Source organism: Salvelinus namaycush, chromosome 28 (assembly GCF_016432855.1).
Source record: "Salvelinus namaycush isolate Seneca chromosome 28, SaNama_1.0, whole genome shotgun sequence".
NCBI lineage: Eukaryota > Metazoa > Chordata > Actinopteri > Salmoniformes > Salmonidae > Salvelinus > Salvelinus namaycush.
The window spans coordinates 5,355,368-5,377,872 of record NC_052334.1 but is presented as its reverse complement, the minus strand read 5'-3'; the positions used below and the strand labels follow the sequence as shown (position 1 = coordinate 5,377,872).

Sequence of the window (22,505 nt, the reverse complement as noted above, 5' to 3'; positions counted from 1 at the left end):
ATTCTCTCTACTATTATTCTGACATTTCACATTCTTAAAATAAAGTGGTGATCCTAACTGACCTAAGACAGGGAATTTTTACTAGGATTAAATGTCAGGAATTGTGAAAACTGAGTTTAAATGTATTTGGCTACGGTGTATGTAAACTTCCGACTTCAACTGTATGTTGATTTATTTCCCCTTTTGTACTTTAACTATTTGCACATCACTACAACACTGTATATAACCATAATATGACATTTGAAATGTCTCTATTCCTTTGGAACTTTTGTGAGTGTAATGTTTACTGTTCATTTTTATTGTTTATTAAACTTTTGTTTATTTTATTTTTCACTTGCTTTGGCAATGCAATATAAACATATGTTTCCCATGCCAATAAAGCTCTTAAATTGAATTGAAATTGAATTGAGAGAGAGAGAGAGAGAGAGAGAGAGAGAGAGAGAGAGAGAGAGAGAGAGAGAGAGAGAGAGAGAGAGAGAGAAGAAAAAAGAGAGACAGATGGAGTGAAACGAGAATAGTTTCATTTTTTTTTAAAGGAGAAAGAGATGGAGGGAAAGAGAGAATCGATATTCCAAACACGGGAGTCTTCAGACCCATCGTCTTTAATGCAACTCTTGTGGAAAAAAGAGGAGATAAAAGGAGGAGTGAGTGAGAGGAGGGAAGGAGGGAGGGAGGAGGGAAGGAGGAAGGAGAGGAGACAGCTCCTCGTTCAGAACACACACTTGGTAAATAATGTGAAGTGTTACACACAAACGTTGTTGTTCTGTGACGGACCGTTTCTTTTTCTTCTTCATTCTCTCAATTCCATTTCAGGGCTTTATTGTCATGGGAAACATATGTTTACGTTGCCAAAGCAAGTAAATATATCACAAAAAAAAAGTTAAATAAACAATAACATTTAAACAGTAAACATTACACTCACAAATGTTCCAAAGGAACAGAAACATTTCAAATGTCATATTATGGCTATATACAAATGTCATGTCTCTCTCTCTCTCTCCTCCGTCCTTTGACTTATCACCTGAATGTGTAATTGTGGAAGAAGGGAAGAGCAGAGTGGAGGAAAATGGAGATAAGGAAGAGGAAAGGAGGGGGAAAAAGGATAAGAGAGAGAAATGGAAGACCCAATGGACTTGTAAAATAATGTTTCTAATTGTAATAACTCCACTGGTAGACGTGTACATATTTAGATGTATGTTTGTGGTATTGTTTAAGTTTTGTTCTCTCTCTCTCTCTCTCTCTCTCTCTCTCTGCATTATACATATAATGTATATCTATGATATATATTTACCAATAGAATATGATACTTCTATTCCTAACTCCATCAGCGAGGATCCTAATCACTCTCATATCGTTATGGGAACATCACAAAGACAGGACGGAGAGGAAGACATTTCATACAACTACAAGAAACCCCTTTAGCTTGTCCAACTGTCTGCATAAGAAAAGCCAGGAAGCATTAAAGTGTGATGAGAAAAGTAGCTCTGTCAGAATGTTTGGAAACAAGCCACTATGGTCTGTACGTTCCTACAGTACATGCTGTACTTAGTAATGGTTTGTTTTCGGCAGTGGGAGCTATAGAGAGGAAATCACTTCCTGATATGCTCTGTGTACCCATAGGAAAGGGCTGTGGTATGGACATCACTTCCTGATATGTTATGTGTCCCCATAGGAAAGGGCTGTGGTATGGAAATCACTTCCTGATATGTTATGTGTCCCCATAGGAAAGGGCTGTAGTATGGGAATCACTTCCTGATATGCTCTGTGTCCCCATAGGAAAGGGCTGTAGTATGGGAATCACTTCCTGATATGCTCTGTGTCCCTATAGGAAAGGGCTGTAGTATGGAAATCACTTCCTGATATGTTATGTGTCCCCATAGGAAAGGGCTGTAGTATGGAAATCACTTCCTGATATGTTATGTGTCCCCATAGGAAAGGGCTGTAGTATGGAAATCACTTCCTGATATGTTATGTGTCCCCATAGGAAAGGGCTGTAGTATGGAAATCACTTCCTGATATGCTCTGTGTCCCTATAGGAGAGGGCTGTAATATGGAAATCACTTCCTGATATGCTCTGTGTCCCTATAGGAGAGGGCTGTAGTATGGAAATCACTTCCTGATATGTTATGTGTCCCCATAGGAAAGGGCTGTAGTATGGAAATCACTTCCTGATATGTTATGTGTCCCCATAGGAAAGGGCTGTAGTATGGAAATCACTTCCTGATATGTTATGTGTCCCCATAGGAAAGGGCTGTAGTATGGAAATCACTTCCTGGTATGTTATGTGTCCCCATAGGAAAGGGCTGTAGTATGGAAAGTGATTCCATTGTGATATTCTGTGTCTTCAGTCCATTATAACAACATGTTCATCAGTGCTTCTCTCTGGGATCAGCAAGTAAAATATCCCCTGGCTTATTCTGACAAATTCTCAGAGCTGAGAGTGTGTGTGTGTGTGTACATTCTATGTATTCATTGCTGAGAGTGGCATGATAGGCTGAATACTCCCTCTGGCTGGCACTGCTAACTCCTAGATCTGTAGTGATACAGCAGAGGAATGGGCACTCGACACACACACAGACACAGACACAGACACAGACACACACACACACACACACACACACATACACACCGACACACACACACACCGACAGACACGAACACACCGTCACCGTCACCGACACACGCACACGACACAAACACACACCGACACACACACACACACACCGACACAAACACAAACACACACCAAAATACACATACACTGACACCGACACACACACCAACATACACAAACACACCGACACACACACACAGCAACACACACACACACACATCACGACACACACACACACCCTGTGCTATTCATCCTTCAACATGATTCTCTGCATCATTCAATAAAAGTAGAAACCTACTGAAAACAGCCTCACATGCAGGACTGCACAAACACACACCGACACACACACACACACCGACACAAACACAAACACACACCGACACACACAACTATTGAGGTATTGACCTGGTGCATTAGTGTAAAGCAGAGAGGAAGATGAGGAGGAGGAGCAGGAGGAGGAAGAGCACACACACACACACACACATCATACTCAGACGAGACAAACACTGGGGTACAATAATACATATTATAGCTAATTGAGGCTGTGGATGAGTTAATGCAACTATACAATCTGACTAAATACACTACATGACTAAAAGTATGTGGACACCTGCTTGTCGAACATCTCAATCCAAAATATTGGCCATTAATATGGAGTTGGTCCCCCCTTTGCTGCTATAACAGCCTCCACTCTTCTGGGAAGGCTTTCCACTAGATGTTGGAACATCGCTGCAGGGACTTTCTTCCATTCAGTCACAAGAGCATTAGTGAGGTCGGGCACTGAGGTTGGGCGATTAGGCTTGGCTCACAATCGGCTTTCCAATTAATCTCAAAGGTGTTCGATGAGGTTGAGGTCAGGGCTCTGTGCAGGCCAGTCAAGTTTTTCTACACAGATCTTGGAAAACCATTTCTGTATGGACCTCGCTTTGAGCACGGGAGCATTGTCATGCTGAAACAGGAAAGGGCCTTCCCCAAACTGTTGCCACAAAGTTGGAAGCACAGAATTGTCTAGAACAGGCAATGCCGTTAGGGGCAAAATACAAATGTGATACACATTTAAAAAAATAAATAATAATACAATTCTTCACATTTTCAAACAGTCCATTTATATTTCCAACAGGGCTGTACATTTGGGTGAGTTTTTTTTCTCTCACCTGAGTAGCCTCGTTTCACTGCCCAAAAATAAAATGAAACCATCTAGTGTTCAGCGAAATAATAACACAATGTCAAATACAGGTAGCCTAGTCAAATAATTAACATCCAATCACATTAACCATTACTCTCTCGTGGGGATTCCACTAACGGTCTCTATGTAGCCAAACGAAACTGCTGCTAATTCCATTCGTTCGAAAATGTATAAATGGTTCAAAAAAGTAAGGCCCGTGTCCAAAGACACACATACCAGCTCTACTGGTGGTACTGTTACTACCAGCAGTACTACACCTGCACTTGTTGACGACACAAGTTGTTCTGCTTCCACAAGCCCATCCAATGCTAGCATCAGTAATTCTACATTTGTTGTTAGCCCAGCTAGCATGGACACTAACAGTTGTGAATCTGATGCAGCCGAAGAGCTACTGCCCACTTACCTGGGAAAGCACCGAACAACAGACAGGGACGTTGGACCATCGAAGAGGAGCAAATATGATGAGAACTACATTGATTTGGGGTTCACTTATATTGGGACTAGTGCCTTTCCTCAGCCACAGTGTGTTACATGTGCAAAAGTACTATCTCACAACTCGACGAAACCTTCACTCTTGCGCAGACATTTAGAAACAAAACATGCCAATTTGAAAAATAAGCCATGGGAGTTTTTGGTGCGAGAATTAAGACGACTTTCGAGTAGTAAGGTAGGTATAAAAGCAACAGATACCATTAATAAAAAGAGTTGAGAAGCGTCTTATATGGTGAGCTACCGAGTGGCTAGGACAGGCAAGCCCCATACTATTGTGGAGGACTTCATTCTTCCTGCTGCCGCAGATATGGCTGGGACAATGCTGGGGGAAAAGGCCCAAAAAACTATACAGACAATGCCTTCATCAAACAACAATTTTTCGCATCAGGATGGCAGGCATGGCAGGATATGTTTTGAAACAATTACTCCTTTGCATACAACCCAGTGAATTCTATGCGTTAGAGCTGGATGAGTCAACAGACGTGGCGGGCCTGGCACAGCTCCTGGTATATGTCCGTTATGTTTAGGGGGGGTCAATTAAAGAATACATCCTCTTCTGCAATCCACTGAAAACCAGGACAACAGGAGAGGATATGTTTAAAGTACTGGACAGCTTTGTGACATCAAATGGACTTTGGTGGTCAAGCTTTGTTGGTATCTGTACTGATGGCGCAAAAGCCTTTGCTTAGAGAAAAAAATAAGCAAACACGTTTGGTGTTTGCCAAAGGGTTTGTGGGAGACTCCCCAAACATATGGAAGAAGGTACTCTGGTCAGATGAGACTAAAATTGAGATTTTTGGCCATCAAGGAAAACGCTATGTCTGGCGCAAACCAGCATCATGCTGTGGGGATGTTTTTCATCGGCAGGGACTGGGAAACTGGTCAGAATTGAAGGAATGATGGATGGCGCTAAATACAGGGAAATTCTTGAGGGAAAGCTGTTTCAGTCTTCCAGAGATTTGAGACTGGGACGGAGGTTCACCTTCCAGCAGGACAATGACCCTAAGCATATTGCTAAAGCAACACTCGAGTGGTTTAAGGGGAAACATTTAAATGTCTTGGAATGCCCTAGTCAAAGCCCAGACCTTAATCCAATTGAGAATAGGTGGTATGACTTAAAAACTGCTGTACACCAGCGGAACCCATCCAACTTGAAGGAGCTGGAGAAGTTGAAGAATGGGCAAAAATCCCATTGGCTAGATGTGCCAAGCTTATAGAGACATACCTCAAGAGACTTGCAGCTGTACTTGCTGAAAAATCTGGCTCTACAAAGTATTGACTTTGGGGGGGTGAATAGTTATGCACACTCAAGTTTTCAGATTTTTTGTCTTATTTCTTGTTTGTTTCACAATAAAAAATATTTGCATCTTCAATGTGAAAATTTAATTTAATCAGAAGCCACTGCCAGATTTCTGAATTGGGCTGAGCTCAGAGTATCCTGCCTTGGCAAATTGCGCTGTTAAAACTTCTTGTGAATAGGGGGGCGCTGTTTTCACTTTGGAAAAAATCGTGCCCAAATTAAACGGCCTCGTACTCTGTTCTAGATCATACAATATGCATATTATTATTACTATTGGATAGAAAACACTCAGAAGTTTCTAAAACTGTTTGAATTATATCTGTGAGTAAAACAGAACTCATTTGGCAGCAAACTTCCATACAGGAAGTGAAAAATCTGAAAACGAGGCTCTGTTCCAGGGCCTGCCTATTCAACTGGCTTTTATTTATCGATATGTATGCACTTCATATGCCTTCCACTAGATATCAACAGGCAGTAGAAGGTTGAATGGGGTGTCTAGCTTGATGTGAGGCCGAATAAGAGCTTTTGGAGTGACAGGTCCGGTATTTTGTTTGTTTTCGACGGCGCGCGGGGGACCTCGACATTGTCTTCTGAAAAGCGTTCGGTATACACGGCGAATTGCTCCGGCTCTGATTTTATTTGATACATATGAGAAACACATCATAAAGTAGGATTTTTCAACCGAGTTTGATCAGTTTATTCAACGTTTATTGGGACTTTTGGAATTTTCCGTTCTTTGCGCCAAGAGATGATGGGCATGTTCGCGCCACAATGCTAGCCAAGGTTCCTAATTCGACAGAAGAAATGGACATTCTAAAACCAAACAACGATTTATTCTGGAAATAGGACTCCTTGCACAACATTCTGATGGAAGCTCAGCAAAAGTAAGACACAATTTATGATGTTATTTCGTATTTCTGTGTAATATGTTGACTCCAACTCGGCGGAGAATAGGTGAGCGCTGTCTCACAATAATGCATTTTGTATGTTGTAGTAAAGTTATTTTTAAAAATCTAACATAGCGGTTGCATTAAGAACCAGTGTATCTTTAATTTGCTGTACAACATGTATTTTTTAGTAAAGTTTATGATGAGTTCTTTGATTAGATTAGGTGACTGTCCAAAATATCTCCGGAGATTTTGGTGAATTGTTGCTACGTATTCACAATGTATAACCACGATTTGCAGCTCTAAATATGCACATTTTCGAACAAAACATAAATGTATTGTATAACTTCTTCTGGCTGCAAGCCCGAGGTCGGTACACTTATGACAACAGCCAGCTCAAGTGCAGGGCGCGAAATTCAAAATATATTTTTTAGAAATATTTAACTTTCACACATTAACAAGTCCAATACAGCATTTGAAAGATAAACATCTTGTGAATCCAGCCAACATGTCCGATTTTTAAAATGTTTTACAGCGAAAACACCACGTATATTTATGTTAGCTCACCACCAAATACAAAAAAGGACAGACATTTTTCACAGCACAGGTAGCATGCACAAAACCAACCTAACTAACCAAGAACCAACCAAACTAACCAAGAAACAACTTCATCAGATGACAGTCTTATAACATGTTATTCAATAAATCTATGTTTTGTTCGAAAAATGTGCATATTTGAGCTATAAATCAGTTTTACATTGCAGCTACCATCACAGCTACCGTCAGAAATAGCACCGAAGCAGCCAGAGTAATTACAGACACCAACGTCAAATACCTAAATACTCATCATAAAACATTTCTGAAAAATACATGGTGTACAGCAAATGAAAGACAGGCATCTTGTGATTCCAGCCAATATTTCCGATTTCTTAAGTGTTTTACAGCGAAAACACAATATAGCATTATATTAGCTTACCACAATAGCCAGAAACACAAGCCATTCCCCAGCAGCAAAAGTTAGCGATCGTAACAAACCAGCAAAAGATACATAATTTTTGACTAACCTTGATAAGCTTCATCAGATGACAGTCCTATAACATCAGGTTATACATACACTTATGTTTTGTTCGAAAATGTGCATATTTAGAGCTGAAATCAGTGGTTATACATTGTGCTAACGTAGCATCTTTTTCCCACAACGTCCGGATATTTTTCTGACACTCACATATTCTGACCAAATAACTATTCATAAACATAACTAAAAAATACATGTTGTATAGGAAATGATAGATACACTAGTTCTTAATGCAATCGCCGTGTTAGAATTCTAAAAATAACTTCATTACAATATGCAGTTTATGTTATGGCGAGAGCGTGCCCAAAACCTGGCCGCAAACTACTAGTACACATGTACGACAGATATATGAAATAACATCATAAAATGGGTCCTACTTTTGATGATCTTCCATCAGAATGTTGTACAAGGGGTCCTTTGTCCAGAACAATCGTTGTTTGGATTTAGAATGTCCTCTTCTCCAGTCAATTAGCACGGAAAGCTAGCAAAGTGGCGCGAAGCTCTCCTTCCTGAACATACGCAGACAAAGCAACACGCCTAACGTCCCGAATAAATTTCTTCAATAATCTAATAAAACTATATTTAAAAAACATACTTTACGATGATATTGTCACATGTATCAAATAAAATCAAAGCCGGAGATATTAGTCGTCTATAACGACAGCTTTTCAGAAGGCAATACCAGGTCCCTTCGCGCGCGCTCCAGAAAACAGGAAACTGGTGACACGTCATACAAAGAGCTTTTATTCGACCCCAGATCAAGTTATACACTCCATTTCTTCTCTCACTGCCTGTCGACATCTAGTGGAAGACGTATGAAGTGCATGTATACTGATATATATCAAGGACATTTATAGGCAGGCCCTAGAACAGAGCATCGATTTCAGATTTTCCACTTCCTGTCAGGAAGTTTGCTAAATAAAATCAGAGCCGGAGCAATTCGCCGTGTATACCGAACGCTTTTCAGAAGACAATGTCGAGGTCCCCCGCGCGCCGTCGAAAACAAACAAAATACCGGACCTGTCACTCCAAAAGCTCTTATTCGGCCTTACATCAAGCTAGACACCCCATTCAACCTTCTACTGCCTGTTGATATCTAGTGGAAGGCATATGAAGTGCATACATATCGATAAATAAAAGCCAGTTGAATAGGCAGGCCCTGAAACAGAGCCTCGATTTCAGATTTTTCACTTCCTGTATGGAAGTTTGCTGCCAAATGAGTTCTGTTTTACTCACAGATATAATTCAAACGGTTTTAGAAACTAGAGAGTGTTTTCTATCCAATAGTAATAATAATATGCATATTGTACGAGCAAGAATTGAGTACGAGGCCGTTTGAAATGGGCACCTTTTATCCAGGCTACTCAATACTGCCCCTGCAGCCCAAACAGGATAACATGATGTTATAAGACTGTCATCTGATGAAGTTGTTCAAGGTTAGTGATTAATTTTAGCTCTATTTTGTCGGTTTTGTGAAAGCTATTTTGGCGGGGAGTAAATGGCATTGTGTGTTTGGCTATTGTAGTGAGCTAATAGAAATATATATTGTGTTTTCGCTGTAAAACACTTAAAAAAACAGAAATATTGGCTGGATTCACAAGATGTTATCTTTCATTTGCTGTACACCATGTATTTTTCATAAATGTTTTATGATGAGTATTTATGTATTTCACGTTGCTCTCTGTAATTATTCTGGCTGCTTTGGTGCTATTTGTGATGGTGGCTGCAATGTAAAACCAGTATTTGTAGCTATAAATATGCACATTTTCGAACAAAACATAAATGTATTGTATAACATGATGTTATAAGACTGTCATCTGATGAAGTTGTTCAAGGTTAGTGATTAATTTTATCTCTATTTGTGGGTTTTGTGAAAGCTACCTATGCGGTGGAAACATGGTGAAAATATGCCGTTGTGTGTTTGGCTATTGTGGTTAGCTAATATAAATACATATTGTGTTTTCGCTGTAAAACATTTAAAAAATCGGAGATGATTGCTGGATTCACAAGATGTTTATCTTTCATTTGCTGTATTGGACTTGTGATTTCATGAAAATTATATTATATGATATCCCTGTCCCGTTAGGCTAGGCTATGCTAGTCAGCTTTTTTGATGAGGATGCTCCCGGATGCGGGATGGGTATTGACACTGATGCCCTTTGCAACCAAGTACCTATGTGAGAGTGGATTCTCGGCCCTCACTAGCATGAAATCTAAATACAGACACAGACTGTGTGTGGAAAATTATTTAAGACAGACTCTCCAATACAACCCAACATTGCAGAGTGCATCCTTTCAAGCACACCCTTCTCATTAACCTGTGGTGAGTTATTCACAATATTTGATGAACAAACAAAGTTTTATATGTAAGATGGTTAAATAAAGAGGAAAATAACTCTTTGTCACTTCCCACGAGCCGGATTGTGACAAAAACTCACACTCATTCTTATGTTTAATACATGTATCGTATAGTGTGTGTGTGGCAGACTTACAATGATGGCAAAAAACAACATTTGAGAGTGCGCTGACCCTGGTGCTATTGAAGGTGGTACGCAGCTGGAGGTTTGAATGTATGAAGGGGTACTAGAATATAAAAAGTTTGGGAACCACTGATGTAGAATGTCACTGTATGCTGTAGCGTTAAGATTTCCCGTCACTGGAACTAAGGGGCCTAGCCTGAACCATGAAAAACAGCCCCAGACCATTATTCCTCCTCCACCAAACTTTACAGTTGGCACTATGCAGTCGGGCATGTAGTGTTCTCCTAGCATTCACCAAACCCAGATTTGTCTATCGGACTACCAGATGGTGAAGTATGATTCATCACTCCAGAGAACGTGTTTCCACTGCTCCAGAATGGAACGGCGGGTAGCTTTACACCACTCCAGCCACCGCTTGGCATTGCGTATGGTGATCTTAGGTTTGTGTGCGCCTGCATGGCCATGGACACACATTTCATGAAGCAGCCGACAAACAGTTATTGTACTGACGTTGCATCCAGAGGCAGTTTGGAACTCGGTAGTGAGTGTTGCCACAGAGGACAGACGAACTGCTTCAGCACTCGGCATTCCCGTTCTGTGAGCTTGTGTGGCCTACCACTTCGGGGCTGAGCTTTTGTTGCTCCTAGAAGTTTCCACTTCATAAACAGCACTTACAGTTGACTGGGGCAGCTCTAGCAGGGCAGAAATTTGACAAACAGACTTGTTGGAAAGATGGCATCCTATGAGGGTGCCACGGAAGTCACTGAGATCTTCAGTAAAGCCATTCTACTGCCAATGTTTGTGTATAGAGATGTTATACACCTGTCAGCAACGAGTGTGACTGAAATAGCCATACGTACAGTACAGTGTATGTGCTTGACACTATCAGGTATCAGGGCTGTCATATAGTATCAGTACCCTGGATTACTGTACCCTAACCCCTTCTCCCCTATGCTCTCTATCCCTCTCCTCCACTCTCCTCCCTCTATCCCCTCTCCTCCCTCTATCCCCTCTCCTCCCTCTATCCCCTCTCCTCTCTCTCCTCCCTATATCCCCTCTCCTCCCTCTATCCCCTCTCCTCCCTCTATCACCTCTCCTCTCTCTCCTCCCTATATCCCCTCTCCTCCCTATATCCCCTCTCCTCTCTCTCCTCCCTCTCCTCTCTCCTCCCTCTATCACCTCTCCTCTCTCTCCTCCCTATATCCCCTCTCCTCCCTATATCCACTCTCTTCTCTCTTTTCCCTCTCCTCCCTCTATCCCATCTCCACCCTCTACCCCCTCTCCTCTCTCTTCCCTATCCTCTCTCTCTTCCCTCTCCTCTCTCTCCTCTCTATATCCCCTATCCTCTCTTTCCTCTCGCTATCCCCTCTCCTCTCTCTCTTCCCTCTCCTCTCTCTCCTCCCTCTCCTCTCTCTACTGCATCTCCTCCGTCTATCCCCTCTCCTCTCTCTCCTCCCTCTATCCCCTCTCTTCTCTCTCTTCCCTCTCCTCTCTCTCCTCCCTCTCCTCTCTCCATATCCCCTCTCCTCCCTCTTCTCCCTCTCCTCTCTCTCCTCCCTCTATCCCCTGTTCCCTGTTTGAAAGTGATGGGTATAGCGCTAGACACTATCTCTCTGAGCCATTCCTAAGCTAGGCACGGCGCCACACCACAGCACTTTGAACTGAAGAGGAGTAACTCGACAAGAGCAGGGAGAGGAGAGAGGAGGGGAGAGGAGAGGAGGAGAGAGGAGGGGAGAGGAGGGGAGAGGAGGAGAGAGGAGGGGAGATGAGGAGAGAGGAGGGGAGAGTGAGTGATAGGGAGGGAGGAGAAGAAAGAGAGGGTGTATTTGTAGAGCTTTTGGCAGGGTGTCAAGGGGGGGAGTTCCTAAATCCCTAAATGTATGGTGACCTGCAGGAGACTGGGACAGGGCTGAGAGAGGCTGAATAACATCACACAGCAGATGGAGGGGTGTGTGTGTCATCGTAATAGTGGTTCAATAATATAGGGCTAGTTTGTCAGTCCCTCCAGGAACACACTCAAGACCTGCTCAACGGGCTAGGCAACACACACATACACACATCAGTGAGCATGCTGGTGTCTTTTCAATTTCGGGTTTTATTTCAAGTTCAAGACGTGTGTGTGTGTGTGTGTGTGTGCACGCACGCGTGTGTGTGTGTGAGGGCCTGCAGTTCAGATCATGTTTAGTTTTGCTGCTTTCGACAGATGTTCCTCCCACACACAGTACCTGCCGATACAGGTGCACTATCCTGCCCTCCTTCCCTCCCTCTCCAGGTAATACCAGGCTCCACAGCAGCAGAGTTCACACTAAACACTCCTCCCTCTAAGTGCCAGTCTTAGTATCAGTGGTGTGGAGAGGCTGTCTGTCAGCTGTCTAAGGACTGCATGAACATCCAGTAACTTGCAGGTGCAGGAGACCGAGAGAGAGAGGGAGAGAGAGAATGAGAGAGAGGGAGAGGGGATGATTAGAGGAAGTATGAGAGGTAGAACAATTGAGAGAGAGGATTAAAGTTGATAAAGGATTATAATTAACACATCTCACCAAGGATAATGGTATAATCCAGAAGATTATTAATTTTATCTCAAACACTCATCGCCCTCTCCTCCATGACATAAAAGCTTGGGGAAGATGTCTACTGATGTTTCGCAACCATGGCAACAATACTCCAGGTGGCCAGCACTAACCATTACCATGGCAACTTCCAGAAGGTGAAGCTCCATGTCTTCTTCACTGACTGAGGGATTGAATCCAATTAACTGACTGGGGATTTGAGTCCAGTTAACTGACTGGGGGATTGAGTCCAGTTAACTGACTGAGGGATGGAGTCTAGTTAACTGACTGGGGGATTGAGTCCAGAAAACTGACTGGGGGATTGAATCCAGTTAACGGACTGAGGGATTGAATCCAGTTAACTGACTGAGGGATTGAGTCCAGTTAACTGACTGGGGGATTGAGTCCAGTTAACTGACTGAGGGATTGAATCTAGTTAACTGACTGAGGGATTGAATCCAGTTAACTGACTGAGGGATTGAATCCAGTTAACTGACTGAGGGATTGAATCCAGTTAACTGACTGGGGAATTGAATCCAGTTAACTGACTGGGGGATTGAATCCAGTTAACTGACTGGGGGATTGAGTCCAGTTAACTGACTGAGGGATTGAATCCAGTTAACTGACTGAGGGATTGAATCCAGTTAACTGACTGGGGGATTGAATCCAGTTAACTGACTGAGGGATTGAATCCAGTTAACTGACTGAGGGATTGAATCCAGTTAACGGACTGAGGGATTGAATCCAGTTAACTGACTGAGGGATTGAGTCCAGTTAACTGACTGGGGGATTGAGTCCAGTTAACTGACTGAGGGATTGAATCTAGTTAACTGACTGAGGGATTGAATCCAGTTAACTGACTGAGGGATTGAATCCAGTTAACTGACTGAGGGATTGAATCCAGTTAACTGACTGGGGGATTGAATCCAGTTAACTGACTGAGGGATTGAATCCAGTTAACTGACTGAGGGATTGAATCCAGTTAACTGACTGAGGGATTGAATCTAGTTAACTGACTGGGGGATTGAATCCAGTTAACTGACTGAGGGATTGAATCCAGTTAACTGACTGGGGGATTGAATCCAGTTAACTGACTGAGGGATTGAATCCAGTTAACTGACTGGGGGTTTGAGTCTAGTTAACTGACTGGGGGATTGAATCCAGTTAACTGACTGAGGGATTGAATCCAGTTAACTGACTGGGGGATTGAGTCCAGTTAACTGACTGAGGGATTGAATCCAGTTAACTGACTGGGGGTTTGAGTCTAGTTAACTGACTGAGGGATTGAATCCAGTTAACTGACTGGGGGATTGAATCCAGTTAACTGACTGGGGGTTTGAGTCCAGTTAACTGACTGGGGGTTTGAGTCTAGTTAACTGACTGGGGGATTGAATCCAGTTAACTGACTGAGGGATTGAGTCCAGTTAACTGACTGGGGGTTTGAGTCTAGTTAACTGACTGAGGGATTGAATCCAGTTAACTGACTGGGGGTTTGAGTCCAGTTAACTGACTGGGGGATTGAGTCCAGTTAACTGACTGAGGGATTGAGTCCAGTTAACTGACTGGGGGTTTGAGTCCAGTTAACTGACTGGGGGTTTGAGTCTAGTTAACTGACTGGGGGGTTGAATCCAGTTAACTGACTGAGGGATTGAGTCCAGTTAACTGACTGGGGGTTTGAGTCTAGTTAACTGACTGGGGGATTGAATCCAGTTAACTGACTAAGGGATTGAGTCCAGTTAACTGACTGGGGGTTTGAGTCCAGTTAACTGACTGGGGGTTTGAGTCTAGTTAACTGACTGGGGGATTGAATCCAGTTAACTGACTGAGGGATTGAGTCCAGTTAACTGACTGGGGGTTTGAGTCTAGTTAACTGACTGGGGGATTGAATCCAGTTAACTGACTGAGGGATTGAGTCCAGTTAACTGACTGGGGGTTTGAGTCTAGTTAACTGACTGGGGGATTGAATCCAGTTAACTGACTGAGTCCAGTTAACTGACTGGGGGTTTGAGTCTAGTTAACTGACTGGGGGATTGAATCCAGTTAACTGACTGAGGGATTGAGTCCAGTTAACTGACTGGGGGTTTGAGTCCAGTTAACTGACTGGGGGTTTGAGTCTAGTTAACTGACTGGGGGATTGAATCCAGTTAACTGACTGAGGGATTGAGTCCAGTTAACTGACAACAATGGTCTTCATCCAAAATGGTACCCTGTTCGTAATGTCGTACCCCACTTTTGGCCAGAGCCAAACATGATAGAAAACAGGGTGCCATTTCAGATGTGTATTCTATAGTGCAGTACCTTAGCCACACCCCCAGTGGAACACTACAATAGAAGACTTTTCCCTTTATTTTTATCCCTCCTTCGTTTCAATTTCCTCCTAGAAACTGATACAGTACCAGCCAAAAGTTTGGAAGCACCTACTCATTACAGTTTAAAAAAATACAAATTAATTCCACATAATAGTGAAGACATCAAAACTATGAAATAACCCAAAAAGTGTTAAACAAATCAAAATGTATTTTATATTCTACAATTAATAAAAATAAAGAAAAACCCTTGAATGAGTAGGTGTGTCCACACTTTTGACTGCTGCTGTATATGAATCCTATTTTCCTTCTTTCAAAACTCCTCTCTCCCTTGTGTTTTCCACTTCTCCCTCCTGTCATTCCCTCTCAGTCACGTGTGCTCCCTCTCCGGCCTCTAGGTCACCAGGCTGCTCGTTATGGCGCACACCTGTCACCATCGTTACGCGCATCTGCGCATAATGACACTTACCTGGACTCCATCCCCTCCTTGATTACCTTCCCTATATGTGTCACTCCCTTTGGTTCCTTGGCGTTATTGTGCCTGTTTCAGTTTCATGTCTGTTCGTTGTTCATGTTTCTTGTTTTATATTATGTTGCGTTTATGAATTAAAACACTCACTCCCTGAACTTGCTTCCCGACTCTCAGCACACATCGTTACACTCTCCCTCTCCCTCCTATCCTTCCCTCTTTCTTTTTCTGTGGCTTCACAAAAGACATATTAAGGTCTGTTCTCTGTGCATAACCATGTGCAGTAGCAGAGTAGCGGGAACTTGGAAAACTGGGCCACTGGTCAAGTGACAAAGAAACAATGCCGACTGATACGCCAAACCCCTTCTCAATACCCAGAGCCATGGGAAGAGAGGGAGGAGAGAGGAGGATCCATTCCATAGGATTACAGTAGAGCACAAAATAAAGACAAGAAAGAGAAAAGAGAGGATGCTGGGATGTTGCCAGAATCCCTCTATAACCCCTCCCCCAAAAATAATGTCTGAATGAAAGAAAGAGAGGGAGAGGATCAGAAACAAAAAGGAGCCTGTAGACGAAGAGACATTCTGTTTTATTAGAGCAGAACCAATTCTACATCTATACAGTGTGAGTTAAGGCTATTTTCATCTATCCAGGTACCTGAAGGAAGGGAGGGTTTAAGATATCTGAAGAGCATATGCAAATGAGCCAACATCTCCACTTCGGCAGCTTTGAAGTGAATGAGAAACGTGAAGGAGGGAGGTTTCTGTTCACCCCGGTGCACTAAGGGGGTGAGGGGTGAGGAAGGGACACGGAAGAGGGAGGTAGTGAGAAAATACGGTATAATATTAAAGTCTGTGTGACGGTACCTTGTAGGAGGACTCCTCCGTTTTTTCTGAAGAAGGGACTCCCTGGCCATAGAGGAGGACTGGACATGCTGCAGAAAACAGACAGAAATCACCACAGAAAGCATGAGTTTCATTTCAAACAACTTTATGTGTCCCCAGGAGTGACCAATAATGACTAGTTATAGCTGCTGCTGTCATCATATAACTCCATAATGAAGCAACCGCCAGTTAATCACTACTGATAGCTAACTCAAAATGGCAACCCTGTACAATATTCCACTGGAGAAGCATTTCTCCAGATACTGAACATAGCAAGGGAGTTTCAACAAGTCAATTACACTGCGGACTGTGGTCTTCTAACCACATGAGCAGTCATCTAAAAACACATGCGCCTGCACACACACACACACACACACACACACACACACACATGAACACGCACAGACACCACTTTGCTCTGAGAGAGTGTGTGGGTGTGTGATAAGAGTTATCAGAGTCTCCTAATACCTTTATCTGTACAGCGGGAGGGGATAAGGACTCTCTCTCTCTGTCCTACTCCCTCAAACACTTTCCCTATAGTATCTCTCTCTCTCTCTCTGTCCTACTCCCTCAAACACTTTCCCTATAGTATCTCTCTCTCTGTCCTACTCCCTCAAACACTTTCCCTATAGTATCTCTCTCTCTGTCCTACTCCCTCAAACACTTTCCCTATAGTATTTCTCTCTCTGTCCTACTCCCTCAAACACTTTCCCTATAGTATCTCTCTCTCTGTCCTACTCCCTCAAAGACTTTCCCTATAGTATCTCTCTCTCTCTCTCTGTCCTACTCCCTCAAACACTTTCCCTATAGTATCTCTCTCTCTGTCCTACTCCCTCAAACACTTTCCCTATAGTATCTCTCTCTCTGTCTTACTCCCTCAAACACTTTCCCTATAGTATCTCTCTCTCTGTCCTACTCCCTCAAACACTTTCCCTATAGTATTTCTCTCTCTGTCCTACTCCCTCAAACACTTTCCCTATAGTATCTCTCTCTCTGTCCTACTCCCTCAAACACTTTCCCTATAGTATTTCTCTCTCTGTCCTACTCCCTCAAACACTTTCCCTATAGTATTTCTCTCTCTGTCCTACTCCCTCAAACACTTTCCCTATAGTATCTCTCTCTCTCTCTCTCTCTCTCTGTCCTACTCCCTCAAACACTTTCCCTATAGTATCTCTCTCTCTCTCTCTGTCCTACTCCCTCAAACACTTTCCCTATAGTATCTCTCTCTCTGTCCTACTCCCTCAAACACTTTCCCTATAGTATCTCTCTCTCTGTCCTACTCCCTCAAACACTTTCCCTATAGTATCTCTCTCTCTGTCCTACTCCCTCAAAGACTTTGCCTATAGTATCTCTCTCTCTGTCCTACTCCCTCAAACACTTTCCCTATAGTATCTCTCTCTCTCTGTCTCTCGCTTTGTAACCTCTCTCTCCATCTCTCCATCTCATTTGACTGTTGCTCTGTCCCCTCTCAAATCAATTCAATTCAATTCAAAGGGCTTAATTGGCAAGGGAAACATATGTTTATATTGCCAAAGCAAGTGAACTGGACCACAAACAAAGGGAAATAAACAATCAGAACAGTAAACATTACACTCACAAAAGTTAAAAAAATATATAGACATCAGAAATTAACAGTAAACATTACACTCTCAAATAATTGTTTTAATAATATAGACATTTCAAATGTTATATTATTGGCTATGTACTGTGTTGTAACAATGTGCAAATAGTTAAAGTACAAAAGGGAAAATAAATATTATGGGTTGTATTTACAATGGTATTTGTTCTTCAATGGTTGCCCTTTTCTTGTGGCAACAGGTCACACATCTTGCTGCTGTGGTGGCACACTGTGGAATTTCACCTAACAGACAGAGTTGAAGTCGGAAGTTTACATACACCTTAGCCAAATACATTTAAACTCAGTTTTTCACAATTCCTGACATTTAATCCAAGTAAAAATTCCCTGTCTTAGGCCAGTTAGGATCACCACTTTATTTTAAGAATGTGAAATGTCAGAATAATAGTAGAGAGAATTATTTATTTCAGCTTTTATTTCTTTCATCACATTCCCAGTGGGTCAGAAGTTTAAATACACTCAATTAGTATTTGGTAGCATTGCCTTTAAATTGTTTAACTTGGGTCAAATGTTTCGGGTAGCCTTTCACATGCTTCCCAGAATAAGTTGGGTGAATTTTGGCCCATTCCTCTTGACAGAGCGGGTGTAACTGGGTCAGGTTTGTAGGCCTCCTTGCTCGCACACACTTTTTCAGTTCTGCCCACACATTTTCTATAGAATTGAGGTCAGGGCTTTGTGATGGCCACTCCAATACCTTGACTTTGTTGTCCTTAAGCCATTTTGCCACAACTTTGGAAGTATGCTTGGGGTTATTGGGGCGGCAGGTAGCCTAGTGGTTAGAGTGTTGGACTTGTAACCGATGGTCATTATGGCCAACCACACTATTTTTGTTTCATCAGACCAGAGGACATTTCTCCAAAAAGTACGAGCTTTGTCCCCATGTGCAGTTGCAAACCGTAGTCTGGCTTTTTTATGGCGGTTTTGGAGCAGTGGCTTCTTCCTTGCTGAGCGACCTTTCAGGTTATGTCGAAATAGGACTCGTTTTACTGTGGATACAGATACTTTTGTACCCGTTTCCCCCAGCATCTTCACAACGTCCTTTGCTGTTGTTCTGGGAATGATTTGCACTTTTCGCACCAAAGTACGTTCATCTCTAGGAGACAGAACACGTCTCCTTCCTGAGCGGTATGACGGCTGCGTGGTCCCATGGTGTTTATACTTGCGTACTATTGTTTGTACAGATGAACGTGGTATCTTCAGGCGTTTGGAAATTGCTCCCAAGGATGAACCAGACTTGTGGAGGTCTAAAATTTGTTTTCTGAGGTCTTGGTTGATTTCTTTTGATTTTTCCATGATGTCAAACAAAGAGGCACTGAGTTTGAAGGTAGGCCTTGAAATACATCCACAGGTACACCTCCAATTGACTCAAATTATGTCAATTAGCCTATCAGAAGCTTCTAAAGCCATGACATCATTTTCTGGAATTTTCCAAGCTGTTTAAAGGCACAGTCAACTTAGTGTATGTAAACTTCTGACCCACTGGAATTGTGATATAGTGAATTATAAGTGAAATAATTTGTCTGTAAACAATTGTTGTAAAAATTACTTGTGTCATGCACAAAGTAGATACCCTAACCGACTTGCCAAAACTATAGTTTGTTAACAGGAAATTTGTGGAGTGGTTGAAAAACGAGTTTTAATGACTCCAACCTAAGTGTATGTAAACTTCCGACTTCAACTGTATGGGAGTTTATCAAGATTGGATTTGTTTTCAAATTCTTTGTGGATCTGTGTAATCTGAGGGAAATATGTGTCTCAAATATGGACATACATTTCTCAGGAGGTTAGGGAGTACAGCTCAGTTTCCACCTCATTTTATGGACACCGGGTACAAAGGTATTTGATTTGGAAGGTTTGAGAATCACTTCCCTTATAGGTGGTAGTAGAATTTAAATGCTCTTTTCTGGATTTTGATAATTGGCGGGTATCGTCCTAATTCTGCTCTACATGCATTATTTGGTGTTTTACGTTGCACATGGAGGATGTTTTTGCATAATTCCGCATGCAGATTCTCAATATTGTGTTTGTTCCCCTTTTGGTTGGTGAGTGAACACCAGAACTCACAACCATAAAGGGCAATGGGTTATGTAACTGATTCAAGTATTTTTAGTCAGATCTAATTGGGATGTCAAATTTCATGTTCCCCTTTGTTTAAACAGGTAGGCTAGTTGAGAACAAGTTCTCATTTACAACTGCGACCTGGCCAGAATAAAGCAACGCAGTTCGACACATACAACAACACAGAGTTACACATGGAATAAACAAACATACAATCAATAATACAGTAGAAAAATCTATATACAGCATGTGCAAATGAGGTAGGATAAGAGAGGTAAGGCAATAAATAGGCTATGGTGGCAAATTAATGACAATATAGCAATTAAACACTGGAATGGTAAGATGTGTGGAAGATGACTGTGCAAGTTGAGATACTGGGATGTAAAGGAGCAAGATAAATAAATACAGTATGGGGATGAGGTAGATTGTATGGGCTATTTACAGATGAGCTATGTACAAGTGCAGTGATCTGTGAAGACCCTTCGTTGACAGCTTTGTGAAAGTTACCTGTGGCTCTGATGTTTAGGCCCGAGGTAAGTATAGTTTTTATTGTGTGCTCTGGGGCAATGGTGTCTAGAAGGAATTTGTATTTGTGATCCTTGCACCTTGCAATTGGACCTTTTTTGGAACACCAATAATTTTGTCTTACTGAGATTTACTGTCAGTACCCAAGCATGACAGAATCTCTGCAGAAGATCTAGGTGCTGCTGTAAGCCTTCCTTGGTTGGGGACAGAAGCACCAGATCATCAGCAAACAGTAGACATTTGACTTCAGATTCCAGTAGGGTGAGGCTGGGTGCTGCAGTGCCCTCGCCAATTTGTTGATAGAAATGAGGAAGAAGGTGGGGCACAAGCTGCATCCCTGTCTCACCCCTGGACATTAGGACATTCTAACCACACACTTGTTGTTTGTGTATATGGATTTTTATTATGCTCTCTCTCTCTCTCTCTCTCTCTCTCTCTCTCTCTCTCTCTCTCTCTCTGTCTCCCTCTCTGTCTCCCTCTCCCTCTCCCTCTCTCTCTCTCTCTCTCTCGTCTCTCAGAACAGACAGAGATATCCCAAATCAAATCAGATGGTAGTCTCATCTTTGACTGAGCCCTATCTGATCCCTCCATCCTCTCACACGGATAGGGAAACACACAAACACACACAAACACACACACAGGCACACACACACTCCAGACTCCCACACTCTCAAACACAAAAGCACACACGCACGCACACACACTCAGATCCTGAAACACAGCAGATAGCAGTGACACGGCTAGTCCATCTCCTCCATGTTAATCTGCTTACTCCATATTAACTAACTAAGCTGTAGAACAAACAGCAGAGCAGGAAAGCACAAGGTCTCAGCATGGCGGTCTGCATAGACAGTATATCTGTGTGTGTGTGTGTGTGTGTGTGTGTGTGTGTGTGTGTGTGTGTGTGTGTGTGTGTGTGTGTGTGTGTGTGTGTGTGCATGTGAGTGTGTGTGGGTGGGTGTGGGTATGTGTGTGTGTGGTTGAGTGTGTTTGTACGTCACCAGCTTAGACATGCACTTGATGAGTTGCCATTGAAACAAACACGTCTCATTTTGTCTGAGAAAGAGACACGCATCTCATTTAAACTACAGAGAGCGAAAGAGGAGAGAAATGACGTGCTTAACAGGCACCTTAATCAAGCACAGAGCGACCTGCTCCTCCATCTCTTGGTCTGACCTGACAATTTGGGATAATTTAGTAGAGGAGGGGAGAGGGCCATCACCATATCTGCTCCTCCTACGGAGTATGGATACTTTCAATTATAGCACTGTAGGAACACTGACACACACACACACACACACACACACACACACACACACACACACACACACACACACACACACACACACACACACACACACACACACACACACACACACACACACACACATATAAGCAAGCACACACTCACTGAGCCAAACAGGCACACACAGACACACACACACACACACACACACACACACACACACACACACACACACACACACACACACACACACACACACACACACACACACACACACACACACACACACATATAAGCAAGCACACACTCACTGAGCCAAACAGGCACACACAGACACACAGTCACTAACACACACACACACACACACACACACACACACACACACACACACACACACACACACACACACACACACACACACACACACACACACACAGTCACTAACACACACACACACACACACACACACACACACACACACACACACACACACACACACACACACACACACACACATACACACATACACACATACACACATACACACAAATATTTGTTGAGCGATGATTAAAGCATATTTCAGTCTCTCTCACCAGGAGCCTTATGACTAACAGCCTCATTAGCATATCAGTCGCCTGGCAACCGTAACTACTATCGTCAACTTCTTTTTTCCTGTGTTGGTATTCATGCCTTTGTTTGGAGACATCCAGCTTCTAAACACCACTATGTACCACAGGAAAATCAATAGCTGGGGGAACGCCAGACAACTTTCTCCTCTTCAATGTGATATCATGTTTA

General features: G+C 42.6%; 1 protein-coding gene across 2 annotated transcripts in view; it reads right to left on the bottom strand.

The window, feature by feature from the left end:
- The window catches only part of LOC120023099 (forkhead box protein N3-like), a 160,486-nt gene that overhangs the window by 62,168 nt on the left and 75,813 nt on the right, over positions 1 to 22,505 (bottom strand). For both annotated transcript variants that reach the window (XM_038967069.1, XM_038967070.1), the window contains exon 4: positions 16,225 to 16,292. In XM_038967069.1, the coding sequence (XP_038822997.1) occupies positions 16,225 to 16,292 (68 nt within the window). The remainder of the gene's footprint in view (positions 1 to 16,224; positions 16,293 to 22,505) is intronic.